The sequence below is a fragment of the Talpa europaea genome, assembly GCF_964194135.1.
Source record: "Talpa europaea genome assembly, chromosome: 8".
Classification (NCBI taxonomy): Eukaryota; Metazoa; Chordata; class Mammalia; order Eulipotyphla; family Talpidae; genus Talpa; species Talpa europaea.
Genome location: NC_140075.1, coordinates 91,969,486 through 91,992,789, shown reverse-complemented (window position 1 = coordinate 91,992,789; position 23,304 = coordinate 91,969,486). Strand labels below are relative to the sequence as shown.

Below are 23,304 nucleotides of genomic sequence, written 5' to 3'. Positions count from 1 at the left end.
ACCCTTTTTTCCATGTTGGGAAAGGCAACAAATACATCAAAACAAGATCAAGGGTGAAGAGGCCAAAAAGTTAAAAAAAAAAAATACCAGATCTATATGAGTCTGATACACCCATTGCCAGGATGCTTTTCTGCTCTTGTTCTGTGATATGGAAGATATTGGAGGCATAACTCAGAGAAGTTATCAACTGCCAATATTCACAGAGGCAGGGATAAATATTCACATATTTATTATGTATCTACATGTGAATGAACAATTATAACTCCTGTCCTCAAGTTACCCATGAGACCTTCCAAGTAGACAGATACAGGAAGCATAAATGTTACTGTATTAAATTTATCTGGTGTAAAAAAACAAGATCTATAATTATTATATCAAATTATGTATAAAGAAGGAACTATAAAAAAGTGATAAATTATTTAAAAAAAGAAAGACAGGAAATGAAGATAGTGGGATGGTTTGCAATGGGGCATCCTTTTATACTCTGGAGACACAAGTATTCACGGCAGCAAAGAATGTTTTCATGATAAATTATGACGGAATGTACAATGAATTAGCAAACAAAACTCAATGGGTCATGAGAAAGCTAATTCACTTATAATTACTAAGTATAATATTTTGATACATCCACTAGTTTGATATAAAAATGGCACGTCATGTTCTTTATCTATTAATATAAATTGAAAATTAACTGCACCCTGGTGGCCCAATTACATAGATGAGAAGGAAATCTGCTCCACCAAGCTTTGGGGATTGTTAAAAAAAAAACAAACCCAGACGCTTCTGGGTGGTGTGGAATATTAGAGGGCCAATGGATCTTCTGCTCTTGTGTCAACTGCCACATCTCTCTTCCTGGAAAGTGAGGTATTTGGCCTGATGGGATGTCAAGCAGGGTTCTGTGTCAATGCATAAAGTACACAGAAATCCTAATATCATAGCATTGACTGAGGCCCAAAGAGTAGGAAAGGAAAATCACAATCCAGCTTTTCTGTTAATTCTAAAGAGGATGAATCCTTGTACTTTCTAGGGTAAAAAAGAAGAACAGGGAAAAAAACAGTCAAGATCAAGATGACCTTCAGCACATTCTTTCAACCTTCTCCATGTCACCTGTGCCATTTTGGGGACCAAAACTGAGGGAGTAGGAGGAGTGACAAATACATTTATAGCTTAATTTGCTCTTTTCCCCTCACCTTTGCCAACTGTGAGTTTATCCAGCAGGTGAAGGTTTTCTTCTGAGTGTCTTCCTGTTCAGCTATTAAAAAAAAGGACAACAGCAGTTATAAAGAAGTAGTCTCAGAAACTATTTGAACATATCAAAGCTTCACAAGCCTGTCTCTGTGTGTGTGTGTGTGTGTTTGTTTCACACTTTTACAAGTTCTCTAGAACTTGTCCTAAATTTCATATGTTCATCCAAAACGTGTTTTGGAAATAGCGTGTTGATATGATTTTTTTTAAGATTTATTTATTTATGCAAGAACTGGGGTATAGGCCAAATGTATGGGAGGGTTAGAGGATTCACCAGAGACAGAGCGGGGAGCAGAACAGGCAGATTGACCCAAATACACTGCTGAGGGAAACAGCGGGCGAGACAGGAGAAGTCTGCCGCACCATGTGGGTTGCTCCACGGCCGGCGGGGATCAAAGCGGCACTTCAGAGGCTGTGGACAGCTTCACAGCGCTGTGCTCAACAGTCTGCACCACCGGGGAGGCCCGACGTGATTATTTTTTAAAACTTTAGGTTAGTGAACAAAAGAGAACACTTTCTACTGACAAAAGAATTAAGACCCTGCATGGTCTTGACAGAGTTGTACAAGAACTCATGAGCAAGAATTCCGAACCCAAAGGACTTGTCCTAGTCAAAGCCAGGCAGCATTGATAGACCCCAGAAAATCTGAAGACATTTTAAAACACTCATAAAGTCCTGGCAGTGTAGTCTTGACACTTATCATAGACAATGTACTGCCACTCAATTAACCGTAAACTGCAACTACAGTCAGAGACCTGGGTTCATACCCTACTTCTGTTACTGATGAGCTGTGTAACCTTAAGCAGCTCCCTAGTGGAAGAAAACAATAAGCACCACCTCTAGAGATTGTGTGAGAATTTAATGATTCACTTAAAGTGCACAGACTCTGGCACAGTAAACATGGGAGAAGTGCTTCAACTCTCACTAACCACACAGGAGTTACGGGAAACACCAGAGCACTGGGAATTCATCTTCCCTTCCTCCTGGGGGACAGGCATAGGCCCCACACAGACACCCCGCTTCTTCCACTTCAATCCCCTCAGCTGAGCAGACATGCTCAATCCTGAGGCCAAGGGTTGGCTCTGCACCCAGGATTGAGCTTCCATTTCCCCAGATCTTCTCACCTCTGTACATGGATAACAGTGAGACACACCCCCACTCCGCCCTACCCCCAATCGTCACAGCCTTGTCACCACCCTTACCTCGAGTTCAGCAGGTCTTATTTCATTGTGTCTTTATCCCTGCCTCTATCAGTCAACACACACACACACACACACTGCTCATATGTATACACACACCCCAGACTCACATATCCCTCTGTTCTTTCACTATAATTTCCATAAAACTGTAGTCTCCCAAGTTCCCTCATCTCCCACCTGTCCTTAACTGTCAAAATTCTTTCTCTGATAATGAAATCCTTAGTATACCCTCTGCAAGTTCCCCTCCCTGCTACTACCCTCCCTGGGTAGGATTTGTCTTTTTGCTCCAGCTGAAACCTGGCTCCTCCTCTACTCTCCCCTGTGGCCTTCTCAAGTGATGACTTTTCTTTCTCTTTCAGCTCCTGTACCAGTGGATTCCTTACTCCTCACTGCTTCCTCCAGGTTATTCTGTGCTCTTTGTCTCTGAAATGCTCCAGCTTTGATTTGCATGCCCTCAGACTAGTCCCTCTATTAACAGTCATCTACTTAGCTCTGTTATTTTTCACCATTTCTCAAAGATTTCAGCTCCTTCCCCACCTGTCACTCTGTCCAGAACAACTCCTGTCTAAATCTTGGCAATTCAACATACAGACTGATGAACCTTCCAAACTCCTGACCACCACTCTGTTTCTTAAATTCTTCTCCAATAAACTTGCCTTTTGCCCTGATTCAACCATTCAGTGCCTTGGTCATGTACCTGACCTTGCCTTTGCTAATAACCACAACTCTTCATAATCTTGAAAGACTCCCTATCCTTAAAAGACTGAAAGAAATAAAAGTGTGAAAAAACAAATTAATCAGGAATATTACCAGGACCAAGAGATAGAGCCTGCATTAACTTTAGGGGAATTATATGGGGAAAGCAGGGCACCATTAAATAGCCATGGAGGGTAAAATGCTGGCATAAAATAGAGTGCAAGGAAAGCACTATGTGCTTGGGGAGTATTAGTATTCCATGTGCAGGTGGAAATCTCCTTCATTGTGAACTGTTTCCAATTAAGGTGAGCCATCACTTCCCTCCCATGTGATGCTCAGTACTGAGCAAACTGAGGACTAGGAATTTTCCTCAGCTGAGCCAAAAGGCAGCAAAACCAGGGCTCTAAATGGATGGTCTACATCGGAGCACCAATCTAATAGGAAGTTAACACGTGGAACATAAACTTACTTTTAAAATAATAAAAAACTTCCCAGTGACCTTTTGGTGCTATCTCTGTCCTAGTTTGATCAAAATCTAGTAACAAAGGGGAAAAAAATTAAGAGCTGCAGTCCAAAAATCCGTACCAGTGCTCTCCAGTTAACAAAGGAAGCCGCGAACAGATGAAATCTTGATGAAAGGATTTAGAAAAGTAACTTCAGGGCCTTTAACTAAGGCATTGTCCAAACTTTGAGGACATCTCTTCATCCTGGAAATCAGAACCCTTCAAATGCAACAAGGACCCTTTGCTAACAGCAAACAAAGATGTCCCAGGAGCAATTAAACACCTTTGTAGCAGTTCAATTAAATGGTTTCATAATGCTCCTTTTCATTTATCCCTTGACACAATTTTCTCACATTTTCATAGAGCCTCATCCCTGAAAAGCGGCATTAATTCCACAGGAACCAGAGCCAAATAGCACACCCTATGCAGAATTGGTAACCTTTTGTTCTTTTCAAAGGCTAATCCATTGCAGAAAAAATATAATTGAGAGCCACATGCTTTAAAGCAACTTAATTTAAGCAAGTGAGGTATTTTCTTTTTTAACTGTTGGGTTTGCTTTTTTTAATTTCAGGGGTAACTTTCTAATAAAATGATAATGATAAAATGATAAAATTCTTCTCAAAATAGCATGTAGATAGTAAGACCTTTTAATTAGCAGGTGTTAGGTCTAGGAAAAGACAAAGAAAGAACAATAAAAATGCCAAGGAATGGAGAATGGAAAATTCTCAGTGCTGATTTTTTAAGACATGTTATACATATATATACACACATATAACACATATATTTTCTACTTTTTCTTACTGTATAGCAGGAAAAAGTAGAATTGTATTCAGGTTTACAAAAGTTCATCTATAAAATGTAGAGGTGTGAAAATGTGAGCCCAAAGTTACACAGATATGCAAACTGCAGAGTTAATATATGCATGTAACATATATATGTAACATCTGTACAATAAATACAAATAAAATGCTGACTCCAGCAGTTCTTCCAAGTAGTAAGAGTTCAGGGTCAGTTTCCCACATGCAAGAATCATTAAACTTTTACTTCAACACCAAGCAATGCATTACTACAATGTGGCTTCTCCAGAAAAACGTTCTCTACATCTTAGGTCACTGATGAAGCATTGAGAGAAAGCACTCTTCCACTCCAGGAATTTCTCTCCTGCCCATTCTAGTATTGAGTTCCTCTTCAAAACAGGTTTACTGCACATGGCTCCAGACTCACTACTTCAATCTTTCACTTTTCTCATTAAAATCTTCTGATCATTCCCAAATTCCTTGATGAGCAAATTACAAGTTCTCAGCGTAAAGTCTCAGTCATTCATAATTTGAGCCCAATTTACTTTTCCTGACCACGGCCCAGTCTCTGCTCCTATCCTGTTTCTCTAGCCAGCTCACCTATAGTTCCCACTTCAGATTCACTCCTCTCTGCACTGTGATGCTATGGACCCTCTCCTTGCCCTCATTCATAGGAACCCCAGCACAATACACAGGTGGGCATTCAATGGACACTAACCTTTTCTAAATCAAATCGAATGATCTCTTCTAGCCACCTACAACATTTTTTGGATCTTTTCTTCTTATTATTAGAATAATAAAACCGTAATACCCATAAAATGATTTTTCAATATGTGTGGAAAATAAAAACTTCTTCAAGCCCTCTATTTTCCTTCCCCAAAGACAGGAATAGTTTCCTGTGCATCCTTCTAGATTAAACATCTCAGAACATAAATTATAAAGAGCAAAGGTATTTTTTTGATAGGAAGTGGGTATCTAGTTCCTAGAATAATGCCTGACATGTAAAAGATACTCAGCCAATATTTGTTGTATTAATGTCTATATGTTAATTGAATATATGAATACTTTCTCATGTTTTAATTCAAAAAGTAGAGATTTACGTACTCCACTTAAAGTTAAGAAGCATCTGGTAAAATCATAAGGAAAATGTTCAAAGGAGATAAGAACCCTTCCAACTAACCCAGAAAGAAAAATGCATCTGTCCAATAAAAGAACAAAGTAGATATATATGTGCTAGTGTGATATATTATTAAGTGAAAGGGTAAGTTGTAAAATACTATGTTTACCATCACTCTACCTGTGTTTTTATTAAAGAACAGCAGCACATATAGCCACATTTTGTGGCAATTACCACTTGCAGCTCACAGACTGTAATCATGTACCTGCATGTGTCGGCATCTCTCCCACTCAATGTATGAATCTTAAAGTTAATCCCATATGCTTTTGTATTTCTGCTTCCTCTTAGCACAGTGCCAGGTAGAGAAAAGGCACTCAATAAATATTTTCTGACCTGTGATATTATATTTACTAGCAAGTTACTAGGCTTATGTTTTCTCCTAATCATTGTTTCAATAACCTCCAAGCAATTTTTTCCTACTAACAAACTGTCTCATACAAAAAGGGTATGTACTAAGGAGACTCAGGTGCCATTCCCTAAAACAACACTGCCACCACACCATTAGCTGGGACAAACATGGCAAGGATTTGGACAGGAATGCAACACAATTTAGCCATGTGTCCCAACAGCCTTCCCCATGAATCTTAATTGAGTTGTTACTGAAAGAAAGAAGACTGAAAATAATAAGGCCACTTCTATTGTTTCTCCTAGAGATAATAAACAAATGATAAAATAAAATAGGGGAATTAAAACATACAAGCTCGCATAGTCAAAACAAGAAACGTTTACAATATTTGAAGAATAAACAGGAAAAGACCTGTTTGTTAATTACCAAAGGGGAGACTGTCAACTAAGAGAGCAGGGAGACCATTCACAACACATTTTCTTGCAACCAACCATCAGCAAATAAACAAGAAAGAACCAAATTAGACTGAAGCCCTGATTATTGAGTCAGAAAAGTGAACTGATAGGAGGTCACTCCTGGCTCATATAACTCATAAGCACAGTAGGTGTAGTGGCAGGAATGGGCACAGGGCAGGGTCTCTATGATCGGAGCAGACTGGTGAAGGAGGAGAGAGTCCTGGAGCCCTCAGTGGCTTTTCAGGCTTTTATTGGGATTTACCAGGTACATAGCAGGCAGGGATGCTGGGGGGGCGGGAGGCTGGCAGGCCTCCCAGCCCCCAGCAAATCTTCACTCTTTCTGGGCTCTTCAGCGTTCTCTCTGCTTTTCCTTCTCTTCTCACAATTCTGCTCTCCTGGCGTCCCCCTGACACCGCCCTTATAAGCCCAGCCTTAGCCCAGGTGTACCCACTTACACATGCCCACACCCTACTCCAGGTGCCCGCCATCAGGCATGCATTCAGGACCACAAGGATCCATCATCAATCCTAATGGCGGGAGGGCAGAAAAGCCTGATACTTTTTACCATACCTCACAGTATGTCTCAAACTCTATGTTCTTTTACTTCACAAATAATACCCCATCCCTGCCAGACGACATATGTTGTCACCATGGAAGAATCGGCACATGTCTGTCAAAGCATTCCGGGACTAAGATCACACTCCACCTGCCCACCTCTCCCCAGACCTGTCCTCACCGTGTTTCTGTCTCACGATGTGACACTGCCATCCTTGGTCACCCCGAGCGCAGCTGACACCAATACGCCTCCTGGGAGTTCTGGTATCTGCTTCCTTCTCTATGTCTTGTCCGCTGCCGGATCTGCCCTTAGCTCCATTGCCAACCAGGTGGGCTCTGCTCCTTTCAACCTGAACTCTACTTCAGATAGCAAATCTGACCTTATTACTCCACCCGCCCTTTGATGGTCTCTCTCTGCTCTGACGATCAACAGCAAAACCCTCAAGAGCCTGCTGAGCAGTCCAGCCCAGTACAGCTCCCCAACACGCACAGATGTGCCCGTGCCTGGGGCTCCAGCCACTCCTCCTTCTTTCAGGATCTTTACAAGGGATTTCCCTCCTGCCACAGCTGTTTTACTACCAAGCCCTTCACCTGATTCAGTTCTACATCTGCGTAGGTCTTAACTGGTACATCCTGAAAGAAATCTAAGTGAATCTTCTTTTTGTTATTTGCTTCCACAGAGTTCTGAGGCACCTTCTCCCAATTTAACACACATCAGTTTGCAACCATTGCAAGATTAAGAGCATGGGCTCTAAAGCCAGATACCTGGGCTTGATGCCACTCAGTAGCTGTGTGCCTCAGTCTCCTTATCTGTAAAATGGGAATAATAATACCTACCTCACTGAGTAGGAGGCTTAAGTACTTACACTATTACACTAGATCAGAGGTCAACAGGTGATAACCCAAAGGGAAAATGTGGTCTGCTGCCTGCTTTTGTAAATAGTCTTAGGAAAACTCCGACTAGCTCACTTGTTTGCGTACTGTCTATAGTTACTTTCATGCTAAAACAGCAAAGCTGAGTAGTTGTGACAGAGACTATATGGACCTCAAGACTAAAATATGTATCACCTGGTTCTTTACGGAAAAAGTTTTCCAGGCCCTGGCATAGACTATCTATGCTTAAGTTATACAAATGAACATTAGCCGCAACAAGGATGGACTTTAAAAACATTATGGCAAGGAGAAGAAGCCAATCACAAAACACCACCATTTGTACTGTGTCCAGAATGGGAGAATCTTTAGAGATGAGGCCAGTGGTTGCCTAGGGCTGGGGAATGGAGGGCTTGAGGAATAGTAGCTAGAGGGAATGGTGGGTTTTCTTTAGGTGATGACAATGTTCCCATGTTAAATGGGGCCATAGTTACACAGCTTTGTGAATACACTAAAAACTACTGAATTAGGGCCTCGCTGGTGGTGCAAGGGGTTGAGACGCAACCTATGAAGATATCTGCAGCCATTGCAGCACAAGTTCGATCCCCGACCAGGGAGCTACCCACATGGTGCAACAGATCTCTCCTGGTTCACCTGCAGCTCCCCTCAGCAGTGTACTTCAATCTGCCTGTTCTGTTCCCAGTCTGTCTGGTGAATCCTCTCACCACACCTCTGGTCTGTACCCCAGTTCTTGTAGGCATAAATAATCTTTTTTTAAACAAATTTTAAAACTACTGAATTATATATTTTAAATGAGTAAGTTTTATGTATATCGATTGCATTTCAAATTACATCTCAAGAAAGCTGCTCCTCCCCCCCGCCAAATTAGCTATTATCTGCAAGAGTATTGACTAATGCCTGTCTTCTCCTCATGGGCCGAGGCTTAAGCTGCTTCCCGATAGGCCTGCAGCACCTACCACAGTGTGTTTCATATTGAGCAAATTCAGAAAATAAGTGTGGAATGAAAGGTTACATGGCTGCAAGAGAAGGAAGCAGGGTTTTATTTATGTACTTGGTTTGCTGGAAATATATAACAGACAGCAAATGATTTCTCTATGGGCTTTAATGTGTAAAATCCAGCAACTACGTGTTGGCACTTGAGTGAACCACACCCTGTGCAAACACCTGAGATTTTCACACTGAGGCTTCTGCTTCCAGTCTCACTGGAACAAAGCTCTGGGCTCTCTGAGTAAGCAAGTTTTCTATTTCTAGCACATGAAAATGAGCCTACATACAGATAAAATGCCAAGAATCTAGGAGCTATTTGTCTCTCCCTCTTCTGAATCATTGGAACTGCTCAGAAATACCTGTGGAATGAACAGATTATAGAAATGACATTTCTTTTAACGCGTATTCATTATTCCTTACTATCTTTTATCCACCACGTAAAACTGTGAATGCTTTTCTTTTGAAAATCAAAACTTGTGAGTTGGAACAAGCTCCACTGGGGCGATGGTCTAAGCACCTCTGATTTCTGAGTGCAAAAGAGCCAGCGTGTCGAGGAGAGACTTGGGCATGAACATACACCTAGGACTCCCACACTTCTGAGTGCTGGTGAATTACTCAGAGTCATTGTTTAGGGACACGGTTTTGGCTTCCAACTCAAAGAGATTCTAATTCTGATTTGCTCACTTCAAAAACCACCTCTCTAAATAAGACTAATTTGCATGTGTGACTGAATCTTGACATCACAAAGGGAATAGGAAAAGCCTGGGAAAAAATGTGATGGAATAATAAACTCTGAGACAATAATATAATGTATCTCAAAATAAATTATTACAACCTCTGGGTATCCTAAGACACACTTGGAAAGGCTCAGAAACTTTGTTGAAGCAAGTTATTTCCAGGAATAAGAAGGGTAAGGAATAAGGACACCATTTCATGAAAGCCTTACAATGAAATAGTCAGGCAGGCATTTTGTAAATGAGAAAACTGTAGTTCCAAGATGTATGAATTTTATTTGCTCATTCAATAACCAGATCTTAGATCTCACATCTGGTGGAGGAGAAATTCAAATGTAGATGTTTGATGCTAAAATCCATGTTCTTTTCATTATAATTCAAAATCACCTAATGTTAAATCTATGCCCTTCCAGCTATCACCCGATCTCTCTCCTCTTCTTAAACCCAAACTTTTGGACAGAATTCTATACACTGGCTAGTATAAGAGCTTCCTGTTCTTACCTACCACTCACTTCTCATTCATTAAAAGCTGATTTCTTCCCCAACATCTCCACTTGATTCTTAGCTAGGTCACCTACAGTATTTCCATTGCCAAACCCAGCAGGCCCTTCTCAGTGCTCACTGGCTATCTTTACCACCTTCTCCTTCTGACACTGTCATTACGCTCTCCTTGAAACATTCTCCTTTCGATTCCATGATACCACATTCACCTGGTTTCTTCCTACTTCTCAGAAGCTAACATGGTCTTGATTTCCTTTTTGTATTTCTATAATGTTCAGCCTAGGGCCTTCTCTTTTTCTAGGTATTTCCATTTACCTCAATGAAACCAACTGCCATGTATATACTAAGGACTTCCAAATCTTTAACTTCACCCCATGTGCTTGTGTCCCTGTTGTCTTCAGATATTTCCATTTGGTTATTCTGCAGGATTCTCACACTCAACATTTCCAGAACTGAGTCATCATCTCTAACCAACTCCCTCCTCCACCAAAGTTGTTCTCCTGCTTTTTTTCCCTAGTGGATTCATTCAGTTACCATCCATTCAGTTACCCAAGGATAAACTTGAGTCACCTTAAATACATTCTTCTCCCTCATGTTCCCCATATCAGGTCCATTAAAAAGTCTTAATAATCTGATCTTGATTACTTACCTATCTCTCCACTGGCACCTCCTAGATCAGGACATCATCTACCTCAGCTGGACCATCACAATAGACTTACACTGGTCTTTCTGTCTTTATACTCACTCCCAGAAGGCCACACCCCACATTTAGCCTGGGTAGCTTTTAAAACCAGTTCTGAGTATGTCTCTACACAGAAACCTTCAATTGCTTCTCCTTGGTCTTAGGAAAAATTTCTTTTTATGTTTACATGTCTCTTTATAGGTCCATCATTTCACATTGTCCCTCAAAAACTAATCCTCCATTTCACTGAACACCCATTTCCATAAGTGTGCCATGTTCAGCCTGGTATCACTGCCTGGAGTACTCTTTCCAGCTTCACCCAACTCATCTGAAACGTCCATTAGGTCTAAGCTTAATAGTCACTTCCTCTAGGAAGGCCTCCCTGAGCCCCAAGCCTGGCTGAGGTATCCCTAACGCTACATGTCCCTAGCACCAGATCATATTTCACTGCAAGAGCCGATGTGCCAGTGTGTATCCCTGTTATCAGAACATCCATGTTCATCCAGCATGTGCTACATGCCACCCACGTGTTCAGCACCACAGGTGTCCAAAAACATTTAAGTAATTCATGAGCTAGTCAATGAGTAGAATGCTAAGAATAAATCAACCTAGACTAGGAAAAAGCATAAATTATAGTAGTATTTCCTTAAAAAAATCCTACATTTCCCTTCAGCAAGTGCCTGATACTTTTGTTCCCTACACAGCAAAATTTCTTGAACATATTGATTAAGTCACTGTCTCCACTCCCTTGCTACTCCTGTCAGCCTCCATCTCTAGCACTCGAATGTAGGTAACCTTGCTAGAGCCACCAACTATCTATGAGCCCAATCCAAGGCTCCACACAGGGGACTAAGTCTCCATCTTGAAATAAGTTCATCAAAAGGTTTCTATACCACCACACTTGCCTGGTTTTCCCACATGATTCTTGGCCACTCCTTCTCAATGTCCTTTGCTTGCTCTTCCTCTTCAGCCTGATCTTTAAAAACCAAAAGGTCTGCTCTAGCTACACATTCCATAGGGGACCTCATCCAGATTGTGGCTTTAAATGCAAATATACCAGCCAAATGCTGATGCTCTATACCTCTCCCTAGAACCCTGAATCCTTATATCAACTGTCTGCTTGACATCTCCACTTGGATATCAAGTAAGCATCTCATAGCTATAATAAGAAAACATAAACCCTCTGGATTTCCCAAAATGCATGTCTATTAGTTCTGCATGTTAACCAACTACTAAAATTGCTTAAGATAAAAATTTTAAAATCATCTTTGATTTCTCTATTTCTCTTTTTCACTTACCCAAAACATTTTCCAAGATTCATAAACCCACTCAAAAAAAAAAAAAAAAAAAAAAAACATGGTTCTTCATCCCTTCACAACCCCCCTGTTCAAACTACCATGATATCTCACCTGGATTACAACTTCCCCTCGTACACCCAGATGATCCCCTCTCCACACAACAGCCAGAGTGATCTTTTGGAAAATGTAAATCAGATCACATTACTCCCCTAACTGAAAGCTTCCAAGGATTCCCGTTCACACACCCTTCCTTAGAGCTGAGAAAGCCTTGTCTGATCTAGCCCTGCCCTGCCTTGCTCTCCAACACCAGTGCCAGCCGCTTCCCCAGAACATTCCAGTCACATCAGGCTTTCTTTGCTCCATCAATTCATCAACTTTGTTTCTATCTTTCAGTTTTCCCTTGAGCCTTGAGCTCGACAGGAATGCCTCAGACTGGAATGTTCTTTTTTTTTTTTTTAGATTTATTTATTTATACAAGAACCAGGGTACAGGCCAGATGCGCGGGAGGATGAGAGGATTCACCAGAGACAGAGTGGGGAACAGAACAGGCAGACTGATGAAATACACTGCTGAGGGGAGCAGTGGGTGAGACAGGAGATTTCTGCTTCGCCATGTGGGATTTTCGCCAGCCAGCGGGGATTGAACCCATGCTGCAGAGGCTGCGGACAGCTTCACAGTGTGGAGCTCAACTGCCTGCGCCACCAGGGAGGCCCAGACTAGAATGTTCTTTCCTGTTCTGTGTTACTCAAACGCTTTCTAAATGTCTCCTGTACCAAGAAGTCTTCTCTGACCATTTTATAGATAATACCCAGGAACTATCACATAAACATATTTTAATTCTCTGCATTGCACATTACATGTGCTGATGTTTTTCTTAATTCATTATCTCTCTAATTTAAATACAAGCATCTGGGCATATGAAACTTGTTGCAGTTTGTTCACTTGTTGCAGTTTGTTAGTATTCTCTTAACCTAAAATAGTGCTTCACTCAAGATGGTGTCTCAGGAATGACATGACACATGAATCAATGAACAGATTAGTCCATACTTTAAATAAATAAATAAATAAATTTTGAAGTGGTGTGAATAGACCTGTACTTCTGAAACACACTGGTTTGAAGATATCAAAGCCCTGAAAGTTAAGGCAAGAAAAATTCAGACTGAGGCAGACAGAGATAATAGCAGAAGTAGTTTCCATTATTCATACTCCTACTTAACTAAAGACAAGGCCAACAACTCCAACGTTTTGGAAAGCTCTCAAATCCTTCCCATATTTACGAAAGGCTGCTCGTATTCGGCACTTGAGCCAGGTGCTTGTTAACATGTCTCAGCTGATGCCTTGTGGGTAATCCCTGTGCAGTGAAGGCTAAAGAGACCTGGGTACTAGTGAGTTGGACGGCAAGTGTGTCTGGCAATATTCTCCTTGTAGTCACTTAACATGTGTCTTTATGTATCCTCCAAAGATATACAGATTTAGAGCTCTGAACAGTCCATTTCTCTGATAAATTATTCACATCCTTTTATCTACCACTTTTAAATGATGCCAAAAATACCTGGTAGTAGGAAACTTCAGTTCCCAAACATACTGACAACAACAAATGCAGTATCTTTTACCAAAAATTTCTGGAATGTTTTTGAAAAAAGGAGCCATTCAGAGAAACTGCAATCACCAGTGTTGAAATTAAATGAGGGAAGTAATCTCTTGGAAAGGCACATATAAAATGAACTCCACTATTTCCACCCCCTCCACTAGAGTGTAAAATCACACACTGAACCCAACAAACAGTTATAAATTAATCTCATATTGACTTCTTACTTTTCTGTTTTCAAGGGGAAATTATATTGAAATTTTTTCCCCTAATATACTATGTTAAACTCTGAATAATTCCATCCCATCCTAACACGCACACATACATAAAAGCTCAGAAAATCTTGTATGTCTCATGGGGCTAATTAAAAAGGATTTTGATTTCTATATGGAATGAATGAGATCTTTGTTAACCTACTTTAACAGGATTCTAAATGACCCTGGATTTATCTTGCCCTAGTTTTCAAAATGTGACTGACCCAGAATAAAGTAAGCTTATCCCTAAACTCCTGGAAAAAAAAACAGAACCAATGTTCCCAGAAGCCAAAACTGTATATACAACGTAAGGAAAATGTCTCTCTGCTGGGAAAAAAAAAAACAAAAAAACAACCCACTGTCCAGCACAAACACCACTGTTTGCAGAGTTTTTGTTTCATTTTTCATTCAGTGGGGATAGTTTTAAGGTTTTAATGCTTTATAATATCAAGGCAAATAGTCTTCCAAGAAAACACAGCAAAAGATATTATCAGCTACTGTCACATTGGAACTTTCTGGAAGCTTTCGTGTTGGGATAATAGAGCACTGATAGCCATTGAAGGATCTGAATGTGATTGTTTTCTCTGGGTGTAATAATCATATAATCAGCCAAAAAAAGACTGAAGAGATGATTTGCTTCTACTCATACTAGCTGAGCAGTGTGAAGTGGTCAGGGAAGTAAAAATACTGCCACATCCCTATGTGTCCTTACTCTTCATTTATAATTTCCACCAAATTTCCAAATTGGGGACATTCCACCCAGAAGTCATTTATTAATCCCATTCTCAGGCTGCACAAGGTCTCATTCACTCACCCTGTAAGGCAGAACAGCTTCTCTCAGAAACCTGATACTACGGAGCCCCAAACATCGCACACACAGTTCACTGCCTCAGGCCTTAAGACACCTGTGTTTCTATTCTATCTGGCTGACTTTGCTAAACACTGAGCAATTCTTGTAATTCAGAGAACTTCATATATTTTTTTATATTGGAATGATCACTCATTCATTATATATTTATCGAAAGTCTAAACCATATCAGAAACTTCACTGGTGGTAGACAGACAAGAGTATCCTACTCAGGAGGAGCTCAGGAGATAAAGGGCTGTCCAAAGGGGAGAGGAAACTCAAGGAAAAGGAATAATTACAGTGGGTTCAGTAAGAAGGCAACAAATGCCAAGGGTGTTCTTACCAAAATGTTTGGATTTTACACTGAGGAGATACACCTCACTGGCCAACAATAGGTTATGAAGAACATGTTTTTATTCTTAACCTTTTTTTTTTAATATTTTTTATTTTTATTTATTTATTTATTTATATTATACAAGCACTGGGTACAGTCAGAAGCGCAGGAGGGTGAGAGAATTCACCAGAGCCAGAGCGGAGAGCAGAGCAGGCAGAAGGACCGAAGAACACTGCTGAGGGGAGCAGCGGGCGGCAGGAGAGGTCTGTGCACCATGTGGGACCCTCCTCTAGTGGGGGCAGGGAGCAGCCAGGGATCGAACCAGCACTGCAGAGGCCGCAGGCAGCTTCGCAACCCAGCACTCAACCTCTGCGCCACCGGGAGGCCCATCTTAACCTTTTTTTTTTAAGATTTATTTATTTATGCATACCAAAACTGGGGTGCAGGCCAGAGTTGCGGGGGGTGAGAGGATTCACCAGAGACAGAATGGGGAGCAGAACAGGCGGATCTACTGAAATACACTGCTGAGGGGAGCAGCAGGCAAGACAGGAGAGGTTTGCTACGCCACCTGTGTCAGCTCCATGGCCGGAATGAAACTCGTGCTACAATGGTTGCAGATAGCTTCATAGTGCTGAGGCTTACCCCCTTGCACCACCAGGGAGGCCCTATTCTTCACCTTCTTGAAACTGAAATCTAAGAAGATATCGCAGACAACATTTCCAGTCATATTTTGGATGAATCTGCATATTGGGCACTGGCATTTGGAACGTGACCCCACAGTTAGGGACTTCAACTCATTTCATAGACATGTTCTGTACCCAGGTCATTTTCTCACTTTTACATCATCCAAAGCACAGCTGGGCTGCATGCTTTCTAATGGGACTCAATCTACACATTTTTAGCACGCTTAACACCTAGCCAGCTGCACATGTTGGAAGTCAGCATTTACTGAACATCTGAATACAATTAAACATCTCATTGCATTATTTTTCTTGTAATCTAACCCACTGAACACAAATTATTTCTAATGCAACTAAAAATGAAATGTAAATTGAAAGCCTCACTAAGATATTTAGTAATTAATGAGCAAATTTAAATGAAATAATAACCTAACTGCAGAGACTCACATTTCACTGGTGACTTCTATGCAATAATGATATCTACCCAGAAGGCATAGAGGGTTTTTTAATCATTTAAAATATGTCATCTAGATGATAACAGCACTAAATAAAACATATGAGCCTTGTTTGAAATGACATGGTAACTAGGTTGAACGTGGTTTTCTACAGCTTCATGCAAATGGTGACGCCTTCCCCAGCATTTTGGCAGGGCTACATGAAAGTTAATTCCTTGTGTGGTGGCAGAGGTAACAGAATACACACTTCTTCCTAGTTCTTGTGTAATTAATGATAACATTCAGTATTCAGACATGGCTTTCCTAACGTACTGTCTACCTCATTTCTGATAGCAAAATAATTTGCTTCAATTATGCAAACTGATTGTGTCCTCTTGTGGACAACAAATTATTAGATTAACCTGTTAAGAAAAAAATCACTTAAAACTGAAGCATACAAAGGAAGTGTCCAAAAGAGTTCAAAATTGCCAGAGCTTGTCACTTACAATATCAACAAAATGAATCAGCCTGTTTGGCAGAGAATGTCATTCATTATTAATTTGACTCTCAAACAGGTTCTCCACTTGAATCACATTCTTAAACCTTCCATGACATAGGAAATTCTCAAGAAAGAGTTCCTTTGTACACAGTATCTTATAGCTATAATAACTTATTTTTAAACACACTGATATAACACAATATGTGATATTATTTGACATTATTAAAAATGTAGTGCTTTTGGTGGCGAGTGCACTACAGTGGTGATAGCTGATTGGGAGGAAGGGGTTGTCTAATGGTATCTCAGTTTAAAAAATAAATTTATTATAAAAAAACTTAGTGAAAACAGAGTAAATAAAAACAAAGTCAATAATTTGGACACTATATGTGTAGTTACTACTAACATCCCACACCGCTCAGCCTCCAAATCTTGGAATCACTCTACCTTAATAACCATATTCCATAGCTGCAGAATCCCATTTTCTCCCCCTCTCCTAACAATTCAACAATTTCAATACTATTCCCCTCATTAGACTAAGAGAATATAAATATCCCCCTGCTAAAATCTGTTTCAGTTTTAAGCTATTTCTTCTTAACAGATAAATATAATAATGTGCTGGCCATAAGAGGATACAATCAATTTGCATAAGCAGAGCAAATTATTTTGTTATCAAATATTCAAAATCCCTTCATAAAGATATTTCCTCAAAGTCACACAAAAGATGAACGAGAAGAAGGACTAAGTCACTTGCTCATTGTCCTGAGCTCTGAAGTTCAGCGAAGCGCCCCCTGATTCCTCATAGGCCCTGCACACATGGGTTCACTGTGTTTCCTGTGTATCAACAATGATTCACCACATTTCAATTCAGATACTTTAATCTTTTCTCAAGCATATGATTCTGTGTCAGGGTAAGGCCACAACCATCTCACCTTGGACAAGTTTTGGCTAAAATAAAGAAGGCATTGTAAGTTAAATAGGTCACACGACTGCCTCTAACCGCTCTTTAAAATGTTCTGAAATGAAGAGAAGGAAAGAAAACAACTTTCTTATGAGCAGTGGGGAGCCTCTCTTATTACATACAATCTCTTTTCTCATATTACTCCAAGGATCGTTAAGCACATGTGAATTTTGTGAAATGCAAGTCTGCTTCCATAGTGTATGAAGCCAAGTACTTTTAAGACTATTGCAAACAGCCTCAGTTGAATAGCAGTTATGTACATACTGAAGTCTATCAATTTTTGGTCCAAATAGCTAATAATCCTGCCATGAAACCAAAGTCACCTTGAAAAATATATATTTTTCTCTTTCCATCTTTCTTTCTCTCCTTCTTTCTTTCTTCCTTTTGTTCTTCCCTTCCTGCCTTTCTCTCAACAACTTAGGCTGAAACAAGCATTATAAACCTGCTGATAATAATAACTTTGGGAACCTACTCATTTCAGAGTTAAGTCTCCATTCTATAGTCATGGGAACTTCTTGGCTGATCTCCCTGAGGTACTGGCTAAGGGAACAGCCCTTGGCCAGCGTCAGGTTGACCACATTAGAGTATTAGTTTTCTACTTCTCCTATAGAGTAATGCACCCAGCACCACACTCCCCTAAATACACCACAATGGAAAACCATTCACACTGGCAGTACATTTATATCACATTTCCAGTGCCAGATTGCCCTGACTCACCTCCTCCTGTAAAGCAGATTGTATAACCTAGTATAACTGAAAACATGTTATAAGACACCACTCATTTCTCAGTAATTTGCCAGTTACTGAGCCACTTGTGAACCTGAGCTAATTAACTTTACTTGAAGATGCCCACCTATGCTCTGGATGTAAATGTTTGGTATGGATTAACCAGAATAAAGGTAAGATACAAGTGGATTTTTCCAAGGAAAGTTGTCAGAGAAATTCCCTCTTTCAAATTGTTCTTTGAAATGTGTCAGAAGGAGTGTTAATGAGTAGAAAGAAAACTACCCTCCAAGTCCAAACCCAGCTCTGCTGCTCACTAGTTATGTGACTCTGGAAAAGCAATTCCACCTCTTTGAGCCACAGCTTCCTTTTCTGCACCTTGAAGATAAAAATATCTACCTCACCATATGGTTGTGGAGATGAAGTGAGGTGATGTAGGTAAGGGCACTACATCAGCCAGAGTGTGCCACAGTGGTCTCAGAACACACTGTGCAGTGGGGGGAGAAAAATAGGTATAATAACTATAAAAATAGGTGCTAAAACAGATACTATGGGGAACAGAGGAGGGCCTAAGAGAGTAAGGTTCGCTGGGGTTGACTGGGGTGGAACAGGGACAGGTGGGCTGGGCTCCTTCCAGTGAGAAAAGGAGGCAGGGAAACTTCAGGGGAAACAACCTGAACAAATGCACACAGGCAGGGGGAGAGGGCGGTACTGGAACACAGGGTGTTTGCAGGGGGAGGTGGGAGATGAGGGGCGAGAGAGGGGCCAGCACTGGGCCGGAAGAGGCTGTGAGCCACACCAAGGAGTCTGAACTTTATCCCCCATGTGAGGGGAAGCCGTGGAATAGAAATATCCAAACAAAACTGTAAAAACCACATTTCTGGCTTACAATTTTTCCCTTGACACTTTAGTTTCTACTTTGGCTGTGCACTCCTGGACAAGAAATCCTTTGACACAGATATTTTGACTGGAAATATATAAAAAGGAATGAGAATGCATTTATTGAATTCCTGCTTTAGGTCAGGCACCGTGCTAAGCCCTTTGAATGTATTATTCAAAACAGAGGAGCAATATAAGTAATCATTTGCCATTCATTTTTTTAAAAATAAAAGGTATAAGGTCTCTGCTTGCATCTTTCTGTTCTTATATTACCGTGATTTTTTTTAAAGATTTATTTATTATGCATACAAGAGCTGGGGTATAGGCCAGAGGTGTGGGGAGAGGATTCACTAGAGACAGAGTGGGGAACAGAACAGGCAGATCTACTGAAATACACTGCTGAGGGGAGCAGCGGGTGAGTCAGGAGAGGTCTGCTGCACCATGTGGGTAGCTCCCTGACCGGCCGAGGATTCAAACTCATGCTGCAGAGGCTACAGACAGCTATATAGGTTGTGTCTTAATCCCTTGCGCCACCAGGGAGGCCCACATCACCATAATTTGGGGGCAGTATTTGATATCTCCCCTCAGGTGTAGTCCCTATAGTTTTCCCACCACCAAAACACCCATGATCCATCTCCCCCATCCGTTATTCTTTACCCTCCCCCACATTTTCTGACCCTTCTCCCTCCTCCTTCCCTGCTGTATGCCTCAGAAGAGAATTTTTCATCTTCCAGATACTGCCAAAATTAATCTGTGAAAAATATTTTACCTATTTGGTTTATAAATAAGTCCTATATAAATTATTTCTAAAAATCAGAAAAATAATAGAAATAAACTCAAACATTTTTCAAATTAACATGAACTAGGGTAATTTTTGGTAAATAAAAGCTAGGTTTCATCTGCTAAATTAATTAAAATAGGCATGTTTTCAGAGTTATTAGCATTAGATATAATACAAATATGTAACTTATTCTACATGGAATTAATTTTTTCCTGAAAAATCTTTATTCTAATAGACATAATCTATGTCAGGATCTGTTCTATTTGTTTTTTCTCACCAGACCAGCTGTGCCCACACCCCATCAGCCTCTATCATCCCGCCACCCTTTACCCAATTCCCTCTGGTAACCACTATCTTCTAATATATTTTAAATATGAGGAAACTAAGACTCAAAAAAGATAAAGTCTCTCATTCAAGGTCAAAGAACTATTGTCAGAGTAGACATTAGATTTACCGATTTATAATGCACTATCTTCCCTATGTTTTAGGATACATGCAACTGAAACTTCAGAGAAAAACAAAAGCATTGATTTGGTTTTCAGTTAAATGAAAATTTGATTTCAATTACTTATAACTATTACATGACATTCTGACATTACTCAGAATTATAAAAATTCTTCCCTTAAGAATTTTACCTCTTGGGCTTCCTTGCTGGCCTAGAGGTTACGTCTCAGCACTATCATGGCAAAGGCCTAAGTTCGATCCCTGGCCAGGGAGCTGACCCACATGTTCAGCAGACCTCTCCTGTCTTGCCCACTGCTCCCCTTAGCAGTGTATTACAGTAGATCTGCCCGTTCTGCTCCCCAATGTCTCTGGTGAATCCTTTCAACCACCCCCCTCTGGCCTACACTCCAGTTTTACATAAAACTAAAATAAAAATAAAAATAAAATCTTTAAAAATAAAAAAATAATTTTATCCCTCAAAAACATATACTTCTTACTCTATAATTATTTTTAAAGTCTTACACATATAGAAATAGTCTAATTCCATATCCATTGACCCCAAAGTCAAGAAGCTAATATTCAACACACATTTTTCATAAAAAATATCAGAAAAATAGTCCTTTTGGAAACTTTATCATAAATGATTCAAAATCTATGACTCCTAATATTCTGATAATGTTGCACAATATTGTCCATAATCTTAAAATTGCTTTAAAATACATAGTTACATAAATCCTTTTATTTAAAGATTTATTTATTTTATGCATACAAGAACTGAGGTACAGTCCAGAAGTGGGGGGGGGGAGGTGAGAGGAATCACCAGAGACAGAGTAGGTAACAGAACAGGCAGATTTATTGAAATATACTCCTGAGGGGAGCAGTGGGAGAAGCAGGAGAGGTCATGTGGGTCACCTCCATGGCCAGAGGAGCAAACTCTGCTTCAGTGGCTGCATGTAGCTTCATAGTGCTGCATCTTATTAGCCCTTGCACCACCAGGGAGGTCCCATAAATCTTTTTAAAGACTTGCCACAGCCTTATTTCTTCTATACTTACTAAATTTACTTAGGGCCTTCCCTGGTGGGGCAGCGGTTGAGTGCTGGGTTGCAAAGCTGCCCGCAGCCTCTGCAGCGCGAGTTTGAACCCCAGCCACCAGTGAGGGTCCCACATGGCACGCAGACCTCTCCTGCTGCGCCCACTGCTCCCCTAAGCAGTGTATTTAGTCTGTCTGCCTATTCTGTTCCCCACTCTGGTGAATTCTCTCACCCTCCCACGCTTCTGACTGCACCCAGTGCTTGCATAAACAAATAAATAAATCTTTAAAATAAATAAATAAATAAATTTACTTAGCACCAAGATTTGTTTTATCAACAAAGAAAGTCTAATGGCTAATGAATTTTCAAAATACAAAACAAACATTGCCAGACTCCACAAGAAACACAACAAAAATACAGACAATATTTATTCTGTATACATGCACACATGAGTCACACAAATGTAAGCTCATTCACTTACAGTATTATTGTATTATTAGTTCCTTCCTACTGGGGCAAAATAAGGTTGTGCATTTAAAAGAGGCTATGGCAAAAGATGCAAAATAAGAAGAAACAATTAACAACATTAAGCTAACTGTGACTAACTTTTTAATTTTCAGTGCAAATAAAATACATGCACTCAAAATGAGAAACTGAGTTACCAAGTTGCTTTTTAGGTATTTCTTACTTTCTAAAAGAGCTGAGACACAATATATTTAAGTAAACTGAAAGGCCCTACAATTGGAAAATACACACACACATAATATACCACAAGAGAGACAGGAAGCCTTATGATCAGTGACTAGGTGGGAGTAAGGTTTCCACAGCTGCTCTGGGTGTTGCCTCTCCCAGTCTCCCTTACCTTGCAGAGAAATGTGGAGATCATCGATGCCCAAGGAAACTTGTTCGTCTTCAGCGGGAAGCCCTGGACTAGCTGCCATGCTTTGAGTCAATGCAGATCATATCATGTCCATCTCAGTTAAAGAAGTGAACTAGAAATAAGAGGAATAAATGCCCATTATTAACTCTGCAGCCCTGCAGTGCTAGTAGACACACATTGCCAGAAAACAACAGTGACCCACAGAAGCTGCCCTGCCTAAGAGCACAGTTTGCTAGTGTTTCCTTGGTTCATGAGGAACAAAGTAACTACGCCTCCTTTTTGAATCATAATCAAGATTTTGCCCTGTGACCTATTCATGCTATTTGGAGTTGCTGGCAAAACTCCAAAAGAGCCAACATTGTGGATTCTATAGTCGTGGTGAAAAAAAAAAGCTAAGCGATTAGATTCCATAACTTGTCTGGAGGAAGTGGCATTGACACAGATTGATACCTTAGGCCATTGTGTGTATTTTATTATTAACCTTCAACCTGCAAGTATTTTCTTTAAAACTTTTTACTTAATTCCTCTGCTGCTCATAAATGTTGCCATTTACTGGAAACAATAAGAGCTGAGCCTACATAACTTGCAAAGTGAAACTAAAAAAAGACATCAAAAACAATGTTTTGAAGGGTTATCTATTAGATGAAATTATTTTCCCAAGAAGCCGTTTTTCTGCCTACACAATTCTTCCTCTATTCCCACTTTGACTCTTTAAGAATCCTTCTGGCTAAGAGTAATTCTTACTCTGTTACTCTTTTTTTTTTTTAAGATTTATTTATTTATTTGTTTGTTTGTTTGTACATACAAGCACTGGGTACAGTCAGATGCGCGGGAGGGTGAGAGAATTCACCAGAGCCAGAGCAGGGAGCACAGCAGGCAGAGGGACCGAAGTACACTGCTGAGGGG

At 40.3% G+C, this 23,304-nt stretch overlaps 1 protein-coding gene across 1 annotated transcript in view; it reads right to left on the bottom strand.

The window, feature by feature from the left end:
- Positions 1-22,459, bottom strand: part of SYNE2 (spectrin repeat containing nuclear envelope protein 2) — a gene marked incomplete at both ends in the record, with an annotated part of 255,875 nt that extends 233,416 nt beyond the window's left edge. The window contains 2 exons of the mRNA XM_084241092.1: positions 1,191-1,252; positions 22,381-22,459. Of these exons, the coding sequence (XP_084097218.1) occupies positions 1,191-1,252; positions 22,381-22,459 (141 nt within the window). The remainder of the gene's footprint in view (positions 1-1,190; positions 1,253-22,380) is intronic.
- Between the last annotated feature and the right edge of the window lie 845 nt (positions 22,460-23,304).